Source organism: Xenopus tropicalis, chromosome 3 (assembly GCF_000004195.4).
Source record: "Xenopus tropicalis strain Nigerian chromosome 3, UCB_Xtro_10.0, whole genome shotgun sequence".
NCBI classification, from domain to species: domain Eukaryota; kingdom Metazoa; phylum Chordata; class Amphibia; order Anura; family Pipidae; genus Xenopus; species Xenopus tropicalis.
This window is the reverse complement of record NC_030679.2, coordinates 125,767,522-125,785,921: the sequence shown is the minus strand read 5'-3', so window position 1 is coordinate 125,785,921 and position 18,400 is coordinate 125,767,522. Positions and strand designations below refer to the sequence as shown.

Genomic DNA, 18,400 nt, shown 5'->3' with positions numbered 1-18,400 from the left:
CTGTAGCTCTGAGAGTCTATACACCCCTACGACTGCACCTTCCTTTCCAACAAGGCAGGTTCTTGCTGACCTGTATAATTATACATTTGTAACATTCCCAGGTCTTTGCAGCTGGCTGGGTTAAGTGTTCACATTAATTAACTCCCAATTTCCTCCCCTCCTCTTTATCTTTTTAATTAGCCCTAAGCCTTTCATGTCTTGGTCAGCTGAGGAGCAGAGGTCAGATGGTCATCAGTCATTGCTGGGACACAAGGACCCTTTGAGTCTTCTTTCCCAGAGTTTGGGATGTAGGTAATTAACCAACCGACCTAAAACATGGACTCCTGAGCATCCAGTCCAATACGTATGTGGCTACAAGCCCTATTTGCTTTGTAATTTGCCTTCGATATCTGTTCCCTCTGCACCTATTGCTCAGTACTACTGATATAAATGTAAGAAGCCACATAGCAGACTCCAGCAGTGGGTTGGGTTACCTGCATAGAAAGCGGGTACCCTGCAGGTAAGATTTTTTAGATGCGGGTATAATTGCGGGTTTGTGGGTCGCAGGTTACAAGTAAGGTTGCAGGTATTGTCTTTGTGCCTTATCTTTTATTATCTGTATTATTTATTTTTTACTACTTTAAACATTTTTTTAAACTTAAAAAAAAAAAAATGTCTGCTGATGTCGCTTTTGGTTTGCAACAACAGCAATGGATTGCAGATTGTATGTATGTATGTATGTATGTATGTATAACTTTATTTATAAGGCGCCACAAGGGTACGCAGCGCTGTACAATCTTACAGAATACAAAATTACACACAGGGAGGACAAGTGATATAATAAATACAATAAATAAGTATAAATACACAGGGAGTAAGTGCCATGTGGTATGAGACACAGTAGGAAGGAGGTCCCTGCCCTAAGTGGTTGGGTTGCAGATAAGGCACTTGGGGTAGTGGGTCTAAGCCCTTTATTATAATATTATTTGTAGATTGTAAGCTCTTTTGGGCAGGGCTCCCTTCACCTCTTGTATTGGTTATTGATTGCTTTATATGTTACTCTGTATGTCCAATGTATGAAACCCACTTATTGTACAGCGCTGCGAAATATGTTGGCGCTTTATAAATAAATGTTAATAATAATAATATTATCTATATTTTACTAGGGTATTGGGTCTAAGCCCACTATTATAATATTGTATTATCTATATTATCTTTATCTATATTTTACTCCTTTAAACATTTTACTCTTTTCTGGGTATGGGGTTTCTATGAGGGGGGAATTAACAACAGTGTAGTTAAAGTGGAGTACAATGTTACTTTGCCCTGGAAACTAAGGCAAATTCATTAAAGTGACACCCAGAATTACAATTTCACCCCAAAGTTTACAAAACTGCCTATATTCACAGAATATATTGGGTTTATATATTTAAACCCAATATCCTTTCTTACTCCAATTTCAGCTGACACCATGTTTGTGACTTCCCCAGTGCAAAGCAAAGGAGCACAAACTAAAGAACTGTTTATTCAATAAGAGACTATGGCAAATGGATTTGCTGTATTCTGGAGCTTTCTGGATACTGGGGTTCAGGAATCAGAGCTGGCAGGTACTAGTGGGTCCAGGGCAAAATTTAATTGGTGGGCCCCCACTGCCCCAATAAATTTGTGATAAAATAACCCTCAAGCAGGTGAAATTCAATACAGTAATGCAGGCAGTGAAGAAATGGTCTGCGCTTACTGAAGCAGGCATGATGCCCGAGTGTGCCACCCTGAACCAACAGCCCTGGGAGCAGGGAAATAACAAAGTGGTGATGTTACAATAAAAAAGGCAAAGACATTAAAAATAACTATACTGTAGAGCTCCTCCGGTTCATCTAAATGAGGGGTCCGCCATCTCTGCAGAATGCTTCTGCCAAAAGTAATTCCAGATGAAAGGTGTGTTACCGGGCCCCCTATCTTGGTAGGCTCTGGGCAGTTGGCCCTTTTGCCCATTTATTAAAATGGCCCTGTTGGGAATTGTAGGTCCTATAGCTGTACCCCAGATTTTTCAGAGACAGATATCTAATCTGAACACACTTTAATAACTAGCCTCCTTCCCTAGTTAAACTAATCAGTGATGGGTTTACATAAGGTGCTTCCCTAGGTACTGTCCCATGCCCACTCCTTCTCATACCCATTCCCTGGGTGCCCAGTACAGCCGGTATACATGCACCTATTGGGTAGGAGGGAAGAACCCCCTCAGCTACACAGCTATAATTAGCCACAGGTGGACTGTGATAATGTGATATTTTTCTGTTTAGGCTGCCCCCCCCACACCCCCCCAAGCTGCTGCTCTGGGAATGTGCCCTTGGGTGCCTATATACAATATATGTCACTGAACATGAGAGTTGCCACTTCTTTCATTTTTAATCTGACACCAACAGCTAAATTAATGCGCATTTGCAGAGCTGGAAAAAACCAGCACAGTCTGCAGCATGCATCTAAATGAAATGCTAATTAAGCACAATGTTTCCTGTAAACTCTAATATTGATTGTATTCAAGGGGTCACCCAATAATAATATTATTTGTGCAGATATCTTACAATAACCTGTAAACACCAAATTGTGGCCAAAGCCTCCCATGTGCGCCATTAACGCTTTCTATTCTGTGTGGTAGCAACCCCCCGGCAGCAAAGTCAGAGTGCAGATTTTTGTCTACATTTCCTACTTCTTTTATGGACTGCACGTGGGGCCACAGGGGGCTACCAGAGCTGGACTGTTATTCAAAATAGGCCCTGGTATTTCAAGTAAAGGCCAAAACAGCCCCCCCCCCCCAGTCCAATTAATAGTGACTGTCTATGGCATCTTACAGCAGCCCCTCTGGCATTAGCCAGAACCCACAGATTGCCAGTCCGGGCGTGGGGGCTTCAGGTCTGTCAATTCTGCGGATTCTTGGCAGCTGCTCATGGAAAGAGTAAGCTATTTATTATCCTTGCTGCATTTCACATCAGGATTATTTATTTCTCCACGTAATAAGAAAGAAAGTTCTTGTTTCCTTGCATCTAGAAACATAGGAAGGCAACGTTTATTAATCTATCATCTATTTATATTTTTATTTTATATCTATTTATCGCCACCTAGTGACAAATGAAAGTACTGCACACAGACAGATAACATGAAGTCCAGTTTGCAGACAGTTTTCATGCAAGCATCTTGAAGAACATCCCTCGTGCAATGGCATGTTTCATTATTGTGAGTCAGACCGGACTGGCAATCTGTGGGTTCCGGCAAATGCCAGAGGGGCTGCTGTAAGATGCCATAGACAGTTACTATTTATTGGGCTGGTGGGGGGCTGTTTGTGTCTCTGTGTACTTAAAATGCCAGGGCCTGTGAGTTGTCTGTGACCTGTGTCCTGTGATACCATGTAGAGCACCATAGGTACATGGGGTTGCCAGACTGATTACTAACCTGTATTGCACAAATTACCTTAAGTAAGGTAATTACTTAGGCAGTGATATACTAAGGTAATTTAAACTTTAACAATTAGTTACAATTACTTACAAAAGCAGCCTTATCAGTGAAAAAAGATCAACATGACCTATAGGTAACTTTTAATGTACATTTTATAGTGTCAGTATCACGTTAAGGGAGTCGAGAGGCTGACTAGGCCGCTGGGGCACCGGGGAAAAAACCCTCCCCAGGCGCTCCCCCGAACCACCGGTCTCCCTCCCCCGAAGTGCTGAAGGTGAGTTTAATTTGCACTCTCGGGGAAGGGGGTTGGACGGGTGGTGGGGCCCCTGCAGGGGGGTGTGAAGTTCACGGCAGGGGCCCCTGAGGCAGCAGCCTCGGTGGGCCTTGCACCCCCAGTCCAACACTGGACACACATTTGCAGCAATTGCACCTTCTGCCAGCAGTTGGCGCTGTATAGATAATACCTTTGGCTCGGTTTTTTGAAAATGGACAATTATGATGTGTGGGCTATGCAGACATTGACTATAATTATGGCTGCACATTGTAAAGGTCAATGGGGCCCTCACTGGACTCGCTCTGATGCTAAAGTTGTAAGTGCGGGAGAGTAAGTGTAAGAGCAGGAGAAGGTGGGCAGAATCTGCGCTGTTAGCGTAAAAAAAGGCACGCTGCAGCCACGTTTCTCAAATTTTTCACCATTTTGTGAATTTTTTTGCAGTTTCTGAATTCTTCGCACATGCAAAGCAGGATAGATTCGCTCATCACATGAGTTTCTGGAAGTCTGAGTGTTGTAATGGCACCTTCCCTTCTGTTTGCAGAGGAGCCGACACTTCACACAGCACCTTTAAGTTGTGCCAACATTTTTGTTTCACTGAAATGCACAAACCCCCACCTAAAATGCATGGTTGGTAGATGACTGTCCTTTGCGCTCATTTTTCCAGCCTTTTGCAGCATTTCTTGCCCATTCAAGCTAAAGGTGGCAGCTTTTGGCAGCTTATCTGCCCGTGTATGAGGACCCCCAATGGCCCTAGCTGAGGAATATCTGGCCAAAAATCAGTCAGGTTTGATTTTTTTAGTCAGATCGGGGACTACATTGGCTCACTGATTTGGTCCTTTACCCGTCATTATAATTTAACCTTTAGCCCATTTCTGTATATTGGAAAGATCTGCTCATTTGGAGATCTTGCCAAACGAGCAAATTTTATAATGTATGGCAATGTAAGGCAAGAGCCAAACTGTTTTCCTGAGACACAGAGCTTTTTTCTGTGTTACATTGTGAGTTAGATATATATATAATGTACATCATCATTTGTTTATACAGCACCAGTAATCTAAGGGTAATGTCCCACTTAGTAATTAAGCTGCTACCGTGAGTTCCCACTCCAAAATGTCTTTCCACCAGCAACAAAGGCAATCAACGGTGGAAAGCCCTATGCTTCAGTTTTCAGTCAAGCAAAGTTTTCTTATGCATGCAACTTCATGTGACTTTGGAAAACCGTGAAAAAAGTGATGTGTAGGCCTTTCCACCAGCGATTCCATTTGTTGCCGGTGGAAAGGCATTTAAAAGAGACTAGTCGCCTGGGGTAGCAGAGATCTATCATGGGCAACTAACCTCTGCATGGAACATCAGTCTAAAGCAGTGATCCCCAACCAGTGGCTTCGGGGCAACAAGTCGCTCTCCAACCACTTGGATGTTACTCCCAGCGGCATTAATGCTTATTTTTGAATTCCTGACTTAGAGGCAAGTTTTGGTTACATAATGTACTGACAAACAGCCTCCTGTATGTTGCCAGTCTACACTGCACTTCCAAATAGCCAATCACAGCCTTTATTTGGCACCCCAGGAACATTTTTTCCTTCAAGGTTTGGAAAACAACACATAAGACTGTTGGAGGGAAATGGTTGTTCTCCTAGCTTCTCATGAGCTAGGGTGCATCAAATAGCTTTCTATGAACAGGTGGATGTTCAGGGAGTGTTTGAAAGGACTAGAGAGTCAGATAGGTCGTGGCAGGGAATTCCAGAGACAGGCAGAAGCTCAAGAGAAATCTCATAGTTATGAGTGGGATGAGGCAATGAAAGGAGAAGGTCACAACTGGAGCATGGGGAGAGTATGAAGGAGGGAACATGGAGATTTGGGATTCCTCTACATCCCCAGTACAGCGCTGTTATATTATGTCTCTCTCAGTACAGCACTGTTATATTATGTCTCTCTCAGTACAGCGCTGTTATATTATGTCTCTCTCAGTACAGCACTGTTATATTATGTCTCTCTCAGTACAGCGCTGCTATATTATGTCTCTCTCAGTACAGCGCTGTTATATTATGTCTCTCTCAGTACAGCACTGTTATATTATGTCTCTCTCAGTACAGCACTGTTATATTATGTCTCTCTCAGTACAGCACTGTTATATTATGTCTCTCTCAGTACAGCGCTGTTACATTATGTCTCTCAGTACAGCGCTGTTATATTATGTCTCTCTCAGTACAGCGCTGCTATATTATGTCTCTCTCAGTACAGCGCTGTTATATTATGTCTCTCTCAGTACAGCGCTGTTACATTATGTCTCTCAGTACAGCGCTGTTATATTATGTCTCTCTCAGTACAGCGCTGTTACATTATGTCTCTCAGTACAGCGCTGTTATATTATGTCTCTCTCAGTACAGCGCTGTTACATTATGTCTCTCTCAGTACAGCGCTGTTATATTATGTCTCTCTCAGTACAGCACTGTTATATTATGTCTCTCTCAGTACAGCACTGTTACATTATGTCTCTCTCAGTACAGCGCTGTTATATTATGTCTCTCTCAGTACAGCGCTGTTATATTATGTCTCTCTCAGTACAGCGCTGTTACATTATGTCTCTCTCAGTACAGCGCTGTTATATTATGTCTCTCTCAGTACAGCGCTGTTATATTATGTCTCTCTCACTACAGCGCTGTTACATTATGTCTCTCTCAGTACAGCGCTGTTACATTATGTCTCTCAGTACAGCGCTGTTACATTATGTCTCTCTCAGTACAGCGCTGTTACATTATGTCTCTCAGTACAGCGATGTTACATTATGTCTCTCAGTACAGCGATGTTACATTATGTCTCTCAGTACAGCGATGTTACATTATGTCTCTCTCAGTACAGCGCTGTTACATTATGTCTCTCAGTACAGCGCTGTTACATTATGTCTCTCTCAGTACACCAAGATTCATTTATTATGTACGTATGTATGTGTAACTTTATTTATAAAGCGCCACAAGGGTACGCAGCGCTGTACAGTCTTACAGAATACAAAATTACACACAGGGAGTACAAGTGTTATAACAAATAAATATAATAAATAAATATATATATATATATAATATATATATAAAATACACAGGGAGTAAGTGCCATGTGGTATGAGACACAGTAGGAAAGAGGTCCCTGCCCCATAGAGCTTACAATCCTGAGTTGTAAGATGTCAAATTTCATTACATTAGGGGCGAAGAACCATATTGATTTTACCAGACATCTCTGAGCCACCAACTCAGGGTCATTGTTACCAGGCAATAGAAATAACAGGTGTTTGACTGAACCCAGCTAAAGCCCGTGAGAGAGCACAGGTTACTGGGAACCATAATACTGAATATATACCTTGCGTTGAAGAAACTGGAAACCATTGCCCTGCTCACAGAATGCTGGGAACCATTACCTCAAATATGGGATGCTGGGAATCATGGCCTGGAGGATAGGATGCGGGAAATCATCAGGACATGTGGAATTGTTGTCTTGAGTATATGATTCTGGAAATCATGGCCTTGTGTACAGGAATCTTGAGGAATGTTGGATAGGATGTTGGGAATCATGACCTTAAGAAGAGGATACTGGAAACCATGGCCATGAGAATAGGACACTGGGAATTATTATGGCCTTGGGGGCAGGATGTGGGGAGAACATAGGAGCAACCAGGCAACAGAGGCCCTGACACCTTTTAATAGGAACTGAAGGCCGACTTTCTAAAACATAATCATAAACATGAAAAAATAGAAGTCTGTTATCCCAATGGCTTGGTACAAAGGAATGCATTGTGTGGCCGCAGAATCAGATTGTTAGCTCAGCAGCCCAGACACAGACTACACCAAGCACTGATATGTTGCTGTTATTTCCGGCACTGAGGGGTTAGCCCGGCTGTTTGTGCAATATACATTATGTGCAGAACAGAAGTATTTACAGAACACTCCATATAACTGAGTGGCCTTCTTGCCTAATACTAAAGTGGGCTCTTTAGATAATAATTTCAGAAGCACTGGGAAATGGGAGCGGTGGGGGAACAGCAGAAATATACAGTAAGTGCCCCTGGCATGGCAGGGGATAAAGGAGCTCTAAGGGTAAATGACGGAGCTGATAGAACTGTGCGGCAGGCAGAGACCGTGCAGCAGAAGCAGACAGATTGTAGTGTGTGCACTTCAGGTGTGTAAGCATTGCCCTCTCAGCCGGCTCAGCCCAGTGCAAGTATTGGGACACTTCTGGGAAAGCCTTTCTACACCAACAGCCCCCACCCCAAATCATTTGTATATATTGCCAACACCTCAGAGACCCTTCTCACTACACAACAGAGATGGAAGGAACACGCCTGGTCTGGCTCCTCACCCTGAGTGCCGCTGCAGGTAAGGATCTGTCAGTATAGATTTGTATATTGTCCAACCAGAGGCAAACCTGGATCTGCCTCTCTTCTATAGAGTTTGGAAACCTTTGGCCCTCAACCTGTCATTCGACTACTATTCCCAATATTCCACACACAACTTATGGTTAAGAATTATAGTTCAGTTGTGCTCCTTGCACAGAATCTGATTGCTTCCAGATGGCATTAGCCTCCGTTCATCATGGATCTTAATTTCTCTTTAAATGACTTTTCTTTCCAATTTTTGATGCGAGGTACCATTTCAGATTTTTTAAAATTGGGTATATACAGTATATATAAGGTACTTAATCTCAAAGGGGTGCGCAGTAAGAATCCGTACTCCTGACTAATCTGGATTGTAAATGAAAGCAGTGCCAGACTGGGTCTGCTAGGGCCCACTAAAGAACCTGATATGAAGGGCCCAATCACAACAATCAGATATAGTAAGTGGTAGGTGTAATAGATGCCATATAGACCTGTGCTGGAAATAAAAAAAAAAAAGGCTGATGGGTACTTGGCTGAGGCCCACCGGAAAATCAGATGGTGCCCTGGCAGGTCCCTGAAGCCACATGTCTTATGGGTACATTTTATCAGTCTGGAAGGATCTGTTATTAGATATATATTGCTATTCTGGTTAGTTATGTGTTCTAAGTTTTTGTTCTCTCTGCAGTTCTGTCTGGGAAGGTCCCAGTAAAGGACGACTGCGCCCAGGGCCCAGAGTTCTGGTGTCAGAACCTGATGACGGCAGCTCAATGTGGAGCAGTGGATCACTGCAAGCAAAATGCCTGGTTAGGAACAGTAAGTAGACTAGAAATCATTATGTTTAATGCAATGCAGGACTGATATAGAGGAAGCAGACAGTGTAACTACTTGGGGGGCCCAGTGGGGCACTTAGTGATAAGAGGTTTCCATACATGTTGGGGCCCAAAATGATTTTGCTGTGAGACTCAGTAACTTATCATTATGCTGCTGCTTGTACATACATACATACCTACAGTGTATTGTCCTCAAGGGCTAACAGCCAACCAGAGGTAAATAGGTAAATATATATCCATACTATATACATACATAAACATAGTGATACATACTGAAATGTATGTGTGCCCGACTGTAGCTAAGAATGACACACACAGGGCTTATTCGGTAGGGACTGTGGGGAAGCAATTAGGATCAAGACTTGAAGTGATTCTGGGATTATTTGCTCTTTCTGGAATCTCAGATCCCACAGGCCGTGAATCCCGCACCTTCTCTAGATTTCGTTCTACAGTATCTGATGAGTAACTGGGTTTAAATGTTTGAGTTTAAAGAGTATTAGAAAAATACTGATGTTATAAGGAAGCATGTAAGGTACATACAGTGTAAACTACAGAGTCCATGTCTGTAAATGCCTCAGTCAGCCAACTGCCATGCAAGTCTATTGGGTGCTGCTTTTGGGTGCTTTGCTAAGGTGTTTTGACCTGCTTCAAAGCATAGATATAGCTTTACTTGCCCTTTGAGATACTCCTGGAAGCCCTGGAGAGCAGTTAGGGTGAGATTTAGGGTGAATGTTGATTTGCTCCCCTAGATAGTTTTTAAACTATGGCTGAACAGCCAATGCGCTAATGTTTTCCTATCAGTGGCGCAGGTAGGGGCTAAGGGGAACCATGGGCAAATGAATGACCTCAAAGAGAACTTTAACCCAAAAAAAGTAAATTAATAGAAAAATATTAACCCTGAGGTGAACAGAACGGATCCATTACTGCCCATACAAGTTATGCGTACACATATATACAAATGGGTATACGCCTGGCATGCCGGAAATATATTGCTATGGCTAAGAAGTAGTATGTAAAAAGTACATTTCCTTGTAAACTTGTAACATTATAACTTTGTAAATGAGCCCCAGTTTGTGTGCCCTGGTTCTGCTGGCTCTGCTTATCCCAACCTGTCTCTCTGGCCTCCCATAGGATGTGCTGTGTGTGCAGTGTAAGCAGATTGTGAACATCCTGCTGGACATGGTGAAGGCATCCCCCATCCAGGTAACAGGGAGTCTAACGGCTGGGAAAGTTTCTTTGTTTGTGTCTGTCTGTCTGTATGTGTGTGTCTCTGTGTCTGTCTGTATGTATGTGTGTGTCTCTGTGTCTGTCTGTATGTATGTATGTGTCTCTGTGTCTGTATGTATGTGTGTCTCTGTGTCTGTCTGTATGTATGTGTGTGTCAGTCTGTCTGTATGTTTGTGTGTGTCAGTCTGTCTGTATGTATGTCTGTGTCTGTCTGTATGTATGTATGTGTGTCTGTGTCTGTCTGTATGTATGTGTGTGTCTTTGTCTGTCTGTATGTATGTGTGTGTCTTTGTCTGTCTGTCTGTATGTATGTGTGTGTCTCTGTGTCTGTATGTATGTGTGTGTCTGTGTCTGTATGTATGTGTGTGTCTCTGTGTCTGTATGTATGTGTGTATGTGTGTGTCTGTCTGTATGTATGTGTGTGTCTCTGTGTCTGTATGTATGTATGTGTGTCTGTGTCTGTCTGTATGTATGTGTGTGTCTGTGTCTGTCTGAATGTATGTGTGTGTGTGTGTGTGTGTGTGTGTATATGTGTGTGTGAGTGTGTAGCATCCAGCTTGTGACCCACACTATCTCTGCAGGACACCATTAAGAATTTCTTACACAAGCAGTGTTCCCACCTTCCCGTGGTTCCTCTCATTGCTCAGTGCAACCTGCTGGTGGATCAATATGAAACTATGATGGTCACTGTCTTGGAAAAACAAGTGGTAAGTGGAAGCCTCTCCCTCAGTTGTGTCACACACTTTATGGGCACCTAATGCAGGCAGAGCTGGGGCAGGGTCATTCCTTCACTACCTGGTAGGGTGCGGGGAGGGGACTGCAACAATATGAAACCATGGGCGGCAAAAAAGTTGAGCCAAAAGTGTGTTGGGGTGGGGTTAAGCCAGACAATGTCACATCATAGTGTGTCACGCAATCCCAGCAGCCTCCTACATGCTAGGAAAGCAGCCACCAACTGCCTTAAAGGGATTCTATCATGACTTCTATGGTATCATTTTTATTTCTATATTACACAGTTAACATAGCAAACAATTCACTCTACCATTTACAATTTTATTCTTAAACCAACAAATGTATTTGTTTAGCTGTAATATTGGTGTGTAGGCGCCACCTCAGTGCATTGCGCCTGAGTCTGAGCTTTCAGAAGGCGCCAGCGATACACATTAGAACTTTCAGGTAACCTATTGTTTCTCCTACTCCCATGTAACTGGAGGAGTCCCAAGCCGGACTTGGATTTCTTACTATTGAGTGCTATTCTGATCTATTCAGATCTACCACTAGGTGGGGCATTTTTAGCAATGCAGGTGTCTGGGAGCTGCCTTCCCATTGTGCTGCTGATCAGCTGCCGGAGGGAAACTTGCAGTAAAGAGTGACTAAAACCACATGACCATGGGAACCTGGGAAAGTTAGAACATGTCTAGCCCCATGTCGGATTTTAAAATTAAATATAAAAAAAATCTGTTTGCTCTTATAAAAAAAATGGATTTCAGTGCAGAATTCTGCTGGAGGAGTGTTACATTGTTTTACTTTGCCTTACAGAACCCTGAAGCTCTCTGTTCCTCCCTGAGACTTTGCAGCTCTGACCAAGCTGAATTCTGGAATAGTGAGCTGCTACAGGAAAAATTATTCCCTTTAATTCAGGAGCATCTGTACAACGCACATGTAAAAGCAACACAGGGGGAGGTAACGCAAGCATTATATCTTCTGCTACCATTCCACTCTGTGTCTGGGGCACAATAGGGCCCTGAGTTCTGTACCAATACAGTCACCCCCCCCCCATGTATTTTGATTTGCTAAGCAGCGGTCACAAGCACCGTGTATAAATATATATAAATAGCACTACTAGCATGGATGTTGTACATTTATACAGTGTAGAAAAGTACGCTCAGGATGGACAAGCATTATAATTAATACTGTAAGATATAGATATATACAAGGATTAAATGCCATGGGGTAAGAGACACTAGAAATGAAGTTCCTGCCCTGTAGAGCTTACATTCTAATTCCCTAAACCTTTTGACATTACTCTCTCTTGGGGAGCTAATTATAAGAAGTAGCACAAGTACCGGATATCATTACTTTTTTACATTTTAACTTTTTGGTACCCACAATGCATTGTTTTGCCCCAGAGCATTATAGGTACAGGTATAGGACCCATTATCCAGAATGATCAAGGGTATTCCAGAGTCTACTAAAAAATCAATAAAACATTAATTAAACCCAAAAGGATTGTTTTGCACCCAATAAGGATTATTTATTGGTTAGTTGGGATCAAGTACAAGGTATTGTTTTATTATTACAGAGAAAAAGGAAATCAGTTTTAAAATTCTGAATTATTTGATTTAAATGGAGTCTATGGGAGATAGGCTTTCCGCAATTCTGAACTTTCTGGATAACAGGTTTCCAGATAAGGGATCCCATACCTGTTATTTAGTAGCAAAGTCTATCATAAGGACAGCTATAGTGGATGTGGCATGTACTGCTCACCAAACTGCAGCTGATTCCTAGAGAAACATTGGGTATATGATCATTTATAGAACCTTTAGTCTTCTGATCCCTCTTTGTCAGATTAAATACAAATATAGTGCTCGTCCAACCAAAAATAATATGGAAATAATAATGTATTATGTTAGAAAGTCTATGTAAGCCCAGAGTATCTATATTGACCACCCTGTGCTCCTCTTCTCTCTGCCCCGCATATGAAACCATGTTGGTTTCTCCAATGTTTAATGTGTATATAACTGTTAGTGCCATGTATGTGTTCAATATCATCTATCATTACAGAGTGAAGGCGCAGATTTGCCAATCCCAAAGCCCATGTGCTGGATGTGCAAGTCCTTTATGAGCCAATTAGAGGCAGTCATCCCAAAGGTAACCAACTGCTGTACTAGCTGATCCTCCCCAAACTCATTCAGGATTTTCTATCTGCCCCTGATATCTTGCCCTGCCATTCACCTGCTGTGGGATGGGGGCTCAGTACAAGGATTACCTCCTTAAAGTCTATGGCAGATGGGTCCTCGGTCGCTTGCTATGGATGTTCAAGGGCAGCAACCTGTGGCAAGTAGCCACCACAAATGGAAGTCATCAGCTTTATATGCCATAGCCCTTAAATGTCCCTTGTAGCTGTGTGTTTCTGTTTGTTTGTTTCTTTTACTAATTCAATATATACAGATAAATACATACATTTCCTATTGCCCCCCACCCTCAGCAGGAATTGTTGGTTCAGCTTGCAGCTTGCATTTAGCCTTGTCTGGGCTGCCATTGTCCCAAGGCTGGCTGACTGGCCACTAGTTCTATAGTTCCTCCTCCAGCCCTCCTGTTGAAGTATATATTCATTTTACACACAATGGTTGTGTTATAGCAATCAAGGAAAGGCATCGGAACTCTATAAGGGGATTAATAAGGGGGGCAATTGCCATAAAACTGTATCAGCAAAGGAACTTAGCACAATTGTACAGGGAAAGGTATGGGTATAATGGTGCACTAGTCTATTTGTGTGACAATACAGGTAAACATCCTATGCAGCAATGTTAGTATATTATAGACTACCATATGTGCCGTTGCTCTTCATCTTTTTAACAGTATTTCCAGTATAAATGTGTTTCCTTTAGGCAAGCATTTTTCTGATGCTTCTTTTGATGCCTACAGACGGTCATTGCCAAAGCAGCCACCAAACTGTGCCTGATCCTTCCAGCCTCAATAGCAGGTGTCTGCCAGTGTTTGGTGGAGAAATACACAATTATTTTACTAGATATAGTACTGGAGAAGCTGGGACCACAGCTGCTGTGCAAACTGCTGTTCATGTGTGCCACAGATGAGAACTGTGAGGCAGGTAAGTGGCACCTAAAGGTTACATTAATCATAGGAATCAGTAACATCAACATCAAAACCATGTCTTGTCCACAGACATGTCCCCAGTATGGCTACGTGGCAGAACAGGCCTGGCTAAGATGCACTTGGTTTATAATACAGACAAGCTGGCATCTCTGTGTCCAAATTTGCCCTTGCAGTGTGTTTACAATCAGGTGAAATGAGACTGGCTTATAGGGGACCTATAGGATTAACTTGTATCTCTACTGCTCAAGCAGTCCCCAGTAAGTAATCTTTGCCCTCTGTCTAGTATAAATAAATTTGAAGCAACTGGACTTGTTTAGTAATCATTGAAGACGTTTCACTACTCATCCGAGCAGCTTCTTCAGTTCAACTGACTGGTATGGGAAGTCCTCAGCATATATACTCTTCACACATCCATTCATGCAACTCTAACAAGTAACACCTGTTTGAAGAGTTGCATGATACTTGGGTAATCCTTTCAAAGTAACTCCACAGCATTCACACCTCTGAGTTTCAGATGTCACCTTTCTGAAGAGTTACAAAGTGCCATTGTGATTGGATTAGTGGAAGAGTATATTTGCTGAGGACTTCCCATACCAGTCAGTTGAACTGAAGAAGCTGCTCGGATGAGTAGTGAAACGTCTTCAATGATTACTAAACAAGTCCAGTTGCTTCAAATTTATTTATACTAGATATACCATGACCTGGATGAATGAAAATCTTCATAGACACTTTGCCCTCTGGTTCCCTAATGTATAAAATATAAGGGAAATATGTCTCAGTCTCTTCATGGAACCCAAGGACAAGAAAAAAGGACACATATGTAAACCTGGCACACCTATAAGACCATCAAATGAAATTCTTTATTAAGTTTTGATTTAAAAACAAATTTAAAATAAAAGAAAAAGAACATTAAAACCGATACCCTATGCTAGGGATCAGCGATTTCCCTTGTTATGATGAGTGATACCCTGTTGCAATAAATGTATCAATTTCAAAGGTAAGTATATTAACCTATTTGTTTCTTTCACAGATTTTGTATTGCTCTGCGCTACTTCTGTTATTTATACAATAAGCTCAGACTTTAATTTGTTTCATTATTTTCGCTGTGTAATAAAGATATTAGTGTCAGTACAACTTTACCTTTAGACATAGGGTATCGGTTTTAATGTTCTTTTTCTTGCTTTTTCTTTTATTTTAAATTTGTTTTTAAATCAAAACTTAATAAAGAATTTGATTTTATGGTCTTATAGGTGTGCCAGGTTTACATATGTGTCCTTTTTTCTTGTCCTTAAATTTCATTACACATTGAGCACCCTATATTTGAGTCGTAGTGCGGGGTTCTTCCCAATATATACTCTTTATGGAACCCAGCACAGTAGGAGGTGTATCTGCCAGAGGGCCAGAGGTGGAGGTGGTCCTCAGTAATAGAGGAGAGGAGGTCAGACCCTAAAGGTGGCCACACATGTGGCGATCTGACGATGTTTCGTGCGACCATCGGTTGCACGAAACATCGTCCGATCCACCACACACCATCAGGGCTGAAACAGCAGATAAGGAGGTAGAAACAATAGGATTTCTACCTCCTTCTGCCGATTTTGCTCAGGCGCCCGATCAAAATCTTTAAACTGGTCCGATCGGCGAGTCGACCAATATCAGCAGCTTCCTGCCATATCGGTTGACTCGCCGACATGCCATACACGCACCGAATATTGTACGAAAGTTTCGTACTATAGTATCAGTGCGTGTATGGCCAGCTTAAGGTAATCAAAGTAGGGAGCAACAGAGACCCTGTGAATAAGGTTAACAAGTGGCAAGCTAGCTTTCTATCACAGTACACCCTGGGGTGTAAGGTAAAGCTTGTAAGTAACAGCTGCTCTGAGCACCACCAAGGAGAAATAGTGAGGTTAGTATTCTCTAGGCGACACCCACCAGAGTAGGAAGTTCAGTTTGGTAGGGCTCAATGTAGAGAATAGTCATAGCACTGGGTCACAATGTCACAATGCTCTGCTGTGGTAAAGAAGATATTATGTGCGACCCCCCCATTCCTTACTCATTGATGTCATACCCAGCAGTTTGTGAAGATCTGGAGCATGCTGGGAGAAACAGAACTTGGAGGGCCTCATCCAATCCATAGGCCTCCAATTGGACACCTCTTATATAAAATAAGACTTTTGGGCAACAGTTTATTTCAAAGCACTAATTGAACACAATCTCTTTAAAGTGTCACTGGTCCTTTTAAAGAAAAAGTAAATATCCTGTTTTATACAATAATGGCCCTGCCAACCTCCCCAATCAATCCTACCACAGAAAAGTATTTTGCAGTGCTTAAAAAGTAGTTTGTTGTACAATAAAACCATTCAAAACAAATTAATCTTGCCTTGCTGTAATCCTTCCTATAGTGTTAGTTTATATCAATGGAAATAGAGTGAGAGTAAATGTCTGGGTGATTATAGGCAGCCAGGTAATTCCCAGCTGGTGCTTTTCCATTGCAGGTTTAACAGTGATACCAGTTCTGGATGCTGATTTTACCTGTGACACGTGCCTGGCCGTTACCTCTGCAATCAAACCCACCATAAGGCAGAACATGACCCAGGCAGAGGTAGAGGCCGCAGTTCTGAAAGCCCACGGAGAGCCTGGCATGGCATGGAAAGAGGTGAGACGGGCAGAGGATGCATGGGAATGAGAAACAGAGAGGTAACGTTTGTGGCCACCGTGCCGCCACTGGCATGGACTCATTTTGGGACCTGGCTAAAAGCAAACTCATAAAAGCTTGATCTTTATAATGTGTAGGATCAAAACAAACCAATTATTACTTTAATCTGTCAAGTGCAAAAAGTCACAGATTGTGCAAATCCTGAACCTTAGTACGGTTTGTCTCAGGAAAGACAGAAATGTTATTTTAATAGTATTCATATGTAACAGAAATTCATTGTGACCCCCAGCTCCTTCTATGTACAAGGTTATCCCACTTTATAATTTTTTCTGTTCTTCCTCAGATCCAGACTTTCCTTAAGAACCATCACACAGAACTGTCCCTCCTCCTGCACAAGCAGTGGGACCACAGGATGACGTGCCAGGTACTGACCCCCCGAACACTGTTCTGTTGAACTCACCATATAGTAGAATCCAGAGCTCTAACACCCCTAAAGTGGCAGTTATAGAACAGATAGGAAAGCTCTTTGCTGTTTGTACCTTTGTGTAACTGTCAGTTAGAGCCCTTATCTGTAGATCAGCAGATTCATCATTCCCCCTACCCCCTGTAGAAGAGTGCACATCAGATGACCATAGAATTTTGGGTCAGTTCAGCAACTGATAGAGCCACTGGATCTCTAAAACAGACTGGAAGCTAACATTGTGCCATATGTTAATGAATGGGGAAGAGCTGCTGCCATGTTATCGTCCCTCCTGCCCATCCTTATTTGTGTCCTACTATCAGTGCTAACACATAAAACGTATGTGCCATTTGCAAGAAGCAATATAAACAAGTAAAATAACATTAATTAAGGCTGCAAGTTATGCACCCTGCCCTGCTCTAACTGACATCTATTCCCTTACTCACTCAGGCATTGGGGGCTTGCCCAGCTCCTGCTAATGCAGCCCCACAGCATTCTGGGTGCGCTGTGGGACAGTCTTATTGGTGTCGAAACCTGGAAACAGCTAAAGAGTGTGGGGTGAGTGCAGTGGTGCATTTTTTTTTTTTTTTTACAGTTTTGCCTTTGTCTTTTAAACAGAGCAAAGAGACAGTGGTGATGCATGATGTAAATACTAAGCTATATTTTTATTTTTCCAGGCCATCAGTCACTGTCTGACCCACGTGTGGCACTAAAGTTTTCTTCTGATCTTCTTTTCCTCAGTCCCCACCCCCTGTCTTTTAGCTATCAAGCTTCTTTTTACATCAATAAATATGTTATGAATCAAACGTCTTCTGTAGTGTCTTGGGCACAAGCACGGACTTCTCCGAGATACAACACCCCCACCCCCAGTCTCCCAAATTATTATAGGTGACTGCACAGTCTGATCCCACAACTTATGTGACCTATCAGCCCACAGCCAAACAGAATAATACCATACAAAATATATCCATCTTTTCTGTTCCATTCATAAATTATGTGGTTTCTTTTCTCTTGTACTATCCATCATAGTGCCCTGGCATATGAGCCCTCCACTATTGATAGGACACAGATACTGGTTGCAGAATGTGTTGGTATTTTATAAATACTAATTAAGCAACATATCGTAGCAGTCGTTAATAAGTCAGGGGTGCAAAACCTACTTAAACACTAGAGCCAAACTGTGTACAACATATATGGAGTCCTCATGAATTACATTTCTATTCTACACACAGCAGAGAGAGGCACCAATACTTAATATAAGTGGTTGGAACAGAAGAGCGCTCTCATGGAAATACAAATATGCAAGTAACATTATGCTACTTGACTT

At 42.2% G+C, this 18,400-nt stretch overlaps 1 protein-coding gene across 4 annotated transcripts; it reads left to right on the top strand.

Annotated features, from left to right (window-relative positions):
* The first annotated feature begins 203 nt into the window (after positions 1-203).
* Positions 204-17,879, top strand: sftpb (surfactant, pulmonary-associated protein B). Of its 4 annotated transcripts, none has more exons than XM_004912558.4 (11): positions 204-291; positions 8,752-8,879; positions 10,028-10,099; positions 10,705-10,830; positions 11,663-11,806; positions 12,908-12,994; positions 13,772-13,955; positions 16,453-16,613; positions 16,957-17,037; positions 17,524-17,631; positions 17,751-17,879. In XM_004912558.4, the coding sequence occupies exons 2-11, from the start codon at positions 8,820-8,822 to the stop codon at positions 17,784-17,786; spliced, it is 1,059 nt and encodes a 352-aa protein (XP_004912615.1). In that variant the 5' UTR covers positions 204-291; positions 8,752-8,819; the 3' UTR covers positions 17,787-17,879. The 4 variants fall into 4 exon arrangements, with proteins under 4 accessions (XP_004912615.1, XP_004912617.1, XP_004912616.1 ...); XM_004912560.2 differs by lacking the exon at positions 204-291 and adding an exon at positions 298-499; XM_004912559.2 differs by lacking the exon at positions 204-291 and adding an exon at positions 298-501 and having other exon boundaries at positions 8,747-8,879.
* The last annotated feature ends 521 nt before the right edge of the window (positions 17,880-18,400 follow it).

Excerpts from the sequence above, each read along its gene's own strand:
- sftpb (XM_002932543.2), top strand. The coding sequence starts at position 8,019 with ATGGAAGGAACACGCCTGGTCTGGCTCCTCACCCTGAGTGCCGCTGCA. Across the intron at positions 10,831-11,662 it reads CTGTCTTGGAAAAACAAGTG|AACCCTGAAGCTCTCTGTTC; the intron begins GTAAGTGGAAGC and ends TTTGCCTTACAG. Across the intron at positions 12,995-13,771 it reads TAGAGGCAGTCATCCCAAAG|ACGGTCATTGCCAAAGCAGC; the intron begins GTAACCAACTGC and ends TGATGCCTACAG.